Here is a 7739-nt window from a genome sequence, read left to right as displayed (position 1 = left end):
GTAGGTGTGCCCTCATGAATAACGTTGGAGCAGAAGGGGAATTTTTCAGTAGCGCCCATATTACTTTGAAGTGAGATTTTTTCCCAATGAACCTTCAGGTCCAGAGCATGTCTGACAGCTCCAAGACAACTGGCTAGCACTCCCTGGATAACTTCAAAATAAAAACAAATGTAAATATTGAATTAAGGCATCTATTTCTTCTAGTGATATAATGTGGTGATAGGCAGGATAACAGTGAGTTAGGAGAAAGTCATTATTTTAGTCTTTATTGATGCAGAAGACCTAAGTTACAGAACATTGAGCAAAGCCACCCTCTTCCTTGCCCAGTATTTCAGGATGAACAGTTACAGACAAGAAAATGATCCAGGTCCTTACAATGCAGCTAATAATTAAATTACATTGAAACAGCTGACAATGCCATATTGTTAAATGTAACTGCATGTACAGTATATAAATACAACAGCTTGTCAAGAACATAAGCCACTCACATTTTTCTGTTTAAGTTAGCTTGAGCTCAAGTATACTTCCTTCTTAAATATATATTAATGTAAACCATAACCATTAAATCTGGAGTTTCACTCCCCGCACCTTAACTTGAAATTTATATTACAGTACTTTAAAAGCTAAATGAACACCCTTATAATTCACAAGAGCCTTCTGTCAGATTTCTCATCTTTTAAATCTTTGGCAATGTTTCACAGGAACACTCTTATTATTCAGACAGAGTAGTTCTATTTTAGTTCTACTAATGACAATTTTGGTGGTATCCAAAGCAAGATATTCCAATCCTTCAATCTTTCTATTTGAAAGAACAGGCCACACAAATGCTCTGTGTGAGTGTTAAAGTAATAAAAATCCTACACTGTAGGAGAAACATTGTGTAAAATATATTAACGAACATTTTAAAGATTCAAAAGATAAAACATCATTACACACAGCAACACTGGCCCACTGCATAAAGACACCACTTCATATCTGGCCAATCAATGGCAATAAATCTCCTTCACCAGGTGATCGATGGTGAGACACAGCAGTGAAACCTGTATTTGGACCAGGTTATCCAAAGTTTGACAGCTCAGATTAGATTCCTCAAACCTACCAAGCTTCTAAACAGGTGATCTGAGTTTCGAAACGTTGCTGCATCCACCTGGCTATCATGGCCACCTACCGAGCTCAGCAAACCTTCACGTCAGTATTCACTTGCACCAGTTAAAAAGTACCACCAAACCCTGAGCTGGTCAAGATCTGCTGCACTGTGGCTTTCTCAGAGGTGAGACACATCGCTGGACACAGCCACTGAGGAAGAGATGATATGAATGGACTTGACAATCTTTTATTCTCCAAACACACAGAGAAAGATACAAAACTAACAAGAAAAATAACTTTCATTTAAGTTCTAACAATCCTACTAAAACAGGTTCCAGTTGAAATATTTATATCAAGTAAAATTTCCCACACAGAAATAGCCTATCGTTGTGTAGTGTATGGTTTACAACAGATTTATTACCAAGCACGCTGAGACATTTAGCTTTGATGTCTTTTCAAACAGCTTAAAGACCAAAAAGCCTTTAAGACAAGAAGCTGAAGCTACCTTATGCCCCTCTAATAATTACCTGTGTTTGCTCCTCAGCAACACTTCCATACAAAAAGTCAACTCTATAGCATTAAACCCACTGAGACTTGGGCCTTTAAAGTGCCTGCCAAGTATTTAATCTTGTCCATACTAAATGAAAAATAAGAGCATTGCTCAGAACTATTGCTTGAACAAATGCAGGCAGTTCAAACTACATGCAGAATTCCTATCAGAAATGTCTTTATAAGCATGGAGAAGAAAGTGCTCAAATACAGTCACTACGTGGTAGATGACTGGAGAAACATTCAGAAAGTATAAATACAGATGTATCTAGGACTATAGTATTTTAGCACTCTAATACCAAATGGTAGGTTACCAAATGGTAGATTTCTGAGACAGATACTAAGGACAACCAAATATTATATATATTCTTATGTTAATCCGTATGAATAGAGAGGTTTTATCAGATCCTATTTCTTAGAGGAATGTTATAATTAAATACATCCCTTAGAGAAGGAATTTCTTCACAAAAAGAAAGACTATGATAAATATAGTTCTATTGTTTTACAAAACATAGAGTGATTTTAGGAAACAAGACCAAAAATACAGCTTTGGTGTTTGGACTGAATTTCATCCGTGCAACGTGAGCCAGAAAGCCAAATACGAGCCCTGAAAAGCAGGGTTCCAGCTGAGGACTCAGTATGCAGGTTGGCTGAACAAAATTAACTTCTACCCAATTACCAACTTAATAATATATTCTTTTTCTTCCTCCAAAATGGAGATAAGAATCAAAAATCAGTAAAGGGCATGTTAGATTCTCTTTAAGGCAGAATGTAAGCATGCAAAAATTATTATTATATGTTCCAATAGAAATATAATTTATAGACTTCTAGCAATAGGTAAAGGAAAAAAATATATAGTTTTATGCATTTGTACAGTCGTAATTAAGAACAAAATAATGGTATAAAAAACGTTAGGGCAGCAGTTACCAAAATATACAAAAATAAGCTACTTACTTCATTATTTGTGGTGTTGAATGTTTTTGCATCATTAAAGAAAGTAATATTGCTCTGCTAAACAACATCTTGTAACATTTCAAACTCCAAAAGAAATAAATATTTGCTTTCTAAAAAAATTCCTATTTTCATATGTGTACCCTATATCTCATATAAGCTGTACCTCTCCATGCTGTATTTGAAAGCAAGTTCTGAGATAACCAACATCTTCAGACAACCTGCAGACAGGTAGAATGGACTTCAAAGCATATATTCTCTGTGCCCCCACCCTTCACAGTGCTGTGAATTATTAGTTAAGTTCTTTCACAAATAACCCATAGATTATTGGTGTGAAAAGATGGCATAAGCTCCATTCTAGAAAGCAGTGTCTCATCCTTTCTGAAACCTAAAGCTGCTCTAGGCAGTCAAACCTCCGTGGTTCTGGAGAGTTCCATGAATGCCATTTTCATGGAGCCTGGATGTGACCATGCTGAGCAGCTCATGGTAACAGATCACACAAGATGGAAAGAGCACACCTAACTGTCTCTTTTGATCTAACAAAGAATCCGACCTTTACCTCTACGCCTTGCTTCTGTCAGCCTTGTCCATTTTTCAGCTTAAATGTTCATATGGTCAGCATGAAAAAATGTCTTTACCCAACTGTCACACAGCCCACCAATAGCAGCGGTCATGCTGTTCCCTCTACCCTATTCTAGGAGGGATTAGTCCTTCCTGGTGGAGCCAATGTGAAAAGAGTGAATGAGAGCCACTGTCATTCTGCACACTGCCCTGGGATTCTAGACAAACCAGCTCCCAGGGACCACACCTACACAACCGTAACCACCCTAAAGCTTCTCCAAATCAAATATCAAAGTCCTCAGAATGGAAATAAAAACCACAGTTCTTCAATTCTAAAACCAGTGTCTCTGGTTCATGGGGGTGCACCCCACTGGAGACAGCCGAGAGCAGGTCAATGCATCATTTAACTCCCACATAAGCCCTTAAAACAGGGCCGGAGAGAAAACAGTAGTGCCTAGGCTTTGCATCTAAATATGATGAATGGACAGACTTCCACCTTTCTGAGGAGGAAAGCATTTTGACTTCTTTAGGAAAACTACTCCTCTGTCTTGCAAATAACCTAATATCACATTTCTTTCTCATATCCATATATACATTTTAAATCCTGACATCAATTCAGTTTTTAATGAGGCGAGCAGAGAAGATTGAGAACAAAGGGGTTAATTCAGGTAGTAAACCTGAAGTAATGAGGGAAAGAACAAACAGAGGGAGAAAGGCCTACACGTGATTTCTCAAGAATTCATTTAAAATCCCTTTGAATTTATCCCACATGTAGGTCTGCCATCCATCCTGGATTCTCAACAAGGAACAAAACATTTCACGGCATCGCATCTTTACTTTAAACCAACCACCAAGTCTGTAGCATTTAAAACAGCAGAGATGCTCTCGGTTGTGTTAGCTAGAACTGTGGATGCAGGGTAAATGATTTCTTCAATTGTCACATATGTGCCCGTTAAAAATCCAACCACTCCAAAGACAGCTATGAAAACATCTTTAAGTATTGTCCACAGGCGTAGGTTTTCCTTGTAGAAAGTGAGGATTTCAACCAGAGGTGGCAGAATCAGTGCCAGAGTGCTACTGCTGACAGCTCCAACCAAAGAAATCACCAGGTCTAGGCGAGGGATCAGAACCGCTACAGCACCTAAAACAGAAGGAGAGCAATATTGGCTGCAGATTCAACATCCTCATGGAAAAAAAAAATAAAATCAATCATGATAAACACATAACGAAGTGATTCATGCTTTTAGAGATGTTCTACCACTCACTATTTTTTCCAGATGAGATTGGCAGGCACTGCATAGATCAGCGTGTCTATTTGTAAGGTACATTTTCATGCTCACGTGTGATGCTATTTCAATTCTGAACTTCTGCATGAGCTGGCATAGCTTTAGGTTAAAATTCTGTTATACTTACAAGGTGAGTAAACTTGGCCTGCAAATCACATAGACATGAGATACATGAAACTGTACAGAGAATTCTTTAGTTTTTTATTGCATAGGTTTATTTTTAAGCCAAAAAAGTTCAGGCAGAACAGTGGAAGGGGTCTTCAAAATGAGCACAAAAGCTGCTGGCCACTTGGCAGTCTCACAAACATTTCTATCACTTATCTACAGGCTTGTCTGTTGAAAAATCTTGGTCTATACCATTGCATTCTGTGCTAAAAAAAAAAATGAAGCAGTTGCCCAGTTAGCTGAATGAGAACTTAGCTCCACCAAGAGCTGAGTCCGAAGAGGAGGCCCAGTAAGCACGGTAGGATGGCATGGCCAGTCTCACCAAGAAGCTGGAGTGTTCCTGGGAACAGAGTCCAGCCTTACAGAAGGAGCAGAACTGCTGCTTTTAACCCCTTTGGAGTGCAACCCTAGGAAAGATACCCAAGTATTAACCGAGATATGCCAGTTCGTCACGTAACGTTTTCAGTTCTCTGTTAGAAGCCAGCTTTCCAAGGCCAGCTGAGCACAGGCTCCAACATGATCCCACACGTTGGAAATGGCTGTCTTTTTTCCCCTCTGTGAATGCATCCCACCAACTAAATATTCTGGAAATAACATTCATGGCAATAAACAAATGGAATAAGAAGGAAGGAAATCCACACGTAACACAAGGATGAAAAACAATGTGCTTATCAGCTTCCTAATTTCCTAGGCTGAATTTTCCACTTGACAGCTTCTTCCCTGTGGGCTGATTGCCACCAACTGCCTCAAGTTCAGACAACATCTGGTTATGAAAGGCAACGTAGTCAAATTATGTTAGTGCTAATATTCTCCATTGAGAATATGGAACTTGAAGAAATCTGCGTTGGCAAATACACTCATGCCAGCAGAGACACAGATTAGTAAGTGCGCATACTGCAGCACAGTAACAACTGTTGGCTCCCAGTGTGGTACATCACGTCATCCCATTTATCCTGCCAAGAGCTTTCCCTTTGCTGTATCAAACCTCTCTGTACTTCCAATTTAAAATGAGCATAAGCAGGAGTTCAGTCCTGTCTGGTGAAGATACAATCAAAATTCACTTCCAAAACACAACAGTTACCTGCTGCTACCAGCCACCATTTGCTGTGCATTTTAATAAAAACGCCAAGCATAGAGATACTGCATAAAAAGGAGGGGTGGCTGAAGGTCTTGTACTAAACAGGGATAAAGGATTCTCCAGCCCATCCTATTTGAAAGATAAAACTATTAACTTATTCTAGCTTGCCATTATTATTGTTTATACAGAGGTATGAGAGATGCAGTGTCACCAGAGGAAGCTTGGGAAGAGACAGAACTGTACTTTAGGAAACCTTAGGAAAGACATGACACTCAAAAATGGATGAGCCAAAGTTTTTATCCCACCATTATGATAAACATACTCAATGCCAAACACATTCCTCCACTGCATGCAAATGACATTACAGACTGCAAATGTCACATGTTTACATATTATCTAGGGCAAAGCTGAATAGAATGAGAAAGGAATTACACCAAAATTAATATAAGTCACCAAGTACCACCCTCTATAATTTTTGTGGCCATAACATGCTGATGTGGCACTCAGGGGCATGGTTTAGTAGGCATGGTGGTGATGGGTTGACAGTTGGACTAGAAGATCCTAGAGGTCTTTTCCAACCTTAGTGATTGTATGATTCTCTAACTCTGTTCAGGCCACAAAAGCAGGTATTGTGAGTGCCCACGCAACACAGACTGAGCTCTCAGACTAGAACCATGGGCAATCATTGACGCTTACACAATGCACAACAGGTAAGAAAGTGTAAACTGCTGCTGAAGTACATCTGCAATGACTGGAAAAATCTTAGGTAATGAATAAGCTGAATGTGTTCTTCTGAAGCAGAAGAGAGGGCTGAACATTTATTATCCTGCCAATTTAATAGATGTAGGGGTTGTATTCATCAAACATAGACTGTCAATTTCTGTAATAGACTTCTTTCAAATCTACATGTGTTCAGAATTTGGAAGATACTCATTAATTTGTAGGTCACAGTTCAGCTTGAGATCTTCTGCTTTATTAAAAATAATGATAATATTATTAGTACTTATTAACTGGAAAAAAAAACCAAAATTCCACTTTGATTGTTTCAGATTATAGAAATGCAAAATTCTGTGTGTTGGCTTGGATCTTGCCAAATGTTTATCTGGCTCATGTATTTGTATCAATCTGGATACTGCTGTGGGAGGAAGTTTTGGAAACACATTTCAAGGTTTTAATTACACTCTTACGTATTCTCTAACAATACAAGGGAAATGCCATTTTTATTATCTGCCAAATAAAGAAAAATGGGTGCAGCTCTTCTCCTTATTTCCAGGAGAAGTAAACAAGAGGCATTTCAGCAAGCACAAAGCCTGATTTTTCTAGCTGTAACGGTTTAAAAGTACAAAGTCAGGAGGAAATTCTGAACCTTTAACAACAGTCAGGAAATTTTCTGTTTTGGAGGCTCTGGGAATCCCCTCTGAAGAATTAAGTCCTGCAATATACATGTATGACTTACCTTTTGGCCAACAGTCAAAATGTTGAACTAAAGAAGGTTTGAATCAAAGAGCAAGTGCTTTATGAGCAGAGCATCTCACAGAGATACACGTTGCTTCTGCTTTAAACTCTGCCATCTAATCTCAAAAACAAATATTAACAAATTCTCCAACCTGTCTCAACCATGTAGCAGTAACACATCTGTACCATGTGGGGCATTGGGAAACCCAGCAGAAACGGTACAGGAGAACGTTTCCATTTCTTAAAGGACATATCAAGCCAGTGGAAAGATAGCCTTAATTTTATTCTGTTCGTTTTATAGCACTTCTCTCATAAATTTCTCTCCCTGTTCAAGAATCAGCACTTTACTACTCGACAGGCTTTATATGCTGACGTAATTTCGATGAAATCACTGAGGAGAAAAAAAGCACTTCTGCCATCTCTTCACTACCACTTCTCCAAGATCCAATCAGAAGACTGGAGCATTGGTGGATTAGAGATGGGTGCCTGACATACACTGTCAGGACAACTGGATTTAACAGCTTTCTCAAAGCACAAAAACAAAACTGTATTTTTAACCAATCAGATGCCTATAATGTGTCAAGATAGAGTTCCTCCAAGGAGGAAAA

General features: G+C 38.7%; 1 protein-coding gene across 5 annotated transcripts in view; it reads right to left on the bottom strand.

Moving 5' to 3' along the window:
* Positions 1-239: 239 nt before the first annotated feature.
* Positions 240-7739, bottom strand: part of SLC36A4 (solute carrier family 36 member 4) — a 105363-nt gene continuing 97863 nt past the window's right edge. For all 5 annotated transcript variants that reach the window (XM_417200.7, XM_015280400.3, XM_025146899.3 and 2 more), the window contains one exon: positions 240-4288. In XM_417200.7, the coding sequence (XP_417200.5) occupies positions 3981-4288 (308 nt within the window). In that variant the 3' untranslated portion in view covers positions 240-3980. The remainder of the gene's footprint in view (positions 4289-7739) is intronic.

This window comes from Gallus gallus, chromosome 1, assembly GCF_016699485.2.
Source record: "Gallus gallus isolate bGalGal1 chromosome 1, bGalGal1.mat.broiler.GRCg7b, whole genome shotgun sequence".
NCBI classification, from domain to species: Eukaryota; Metazoa; Chordata; class Aves; order Galliformes; family Phasianidae; genus Gallus; species Gallus gallus.
This window is presented reverse-complemented; position numbering and strand designations above follow the sequence as displayed.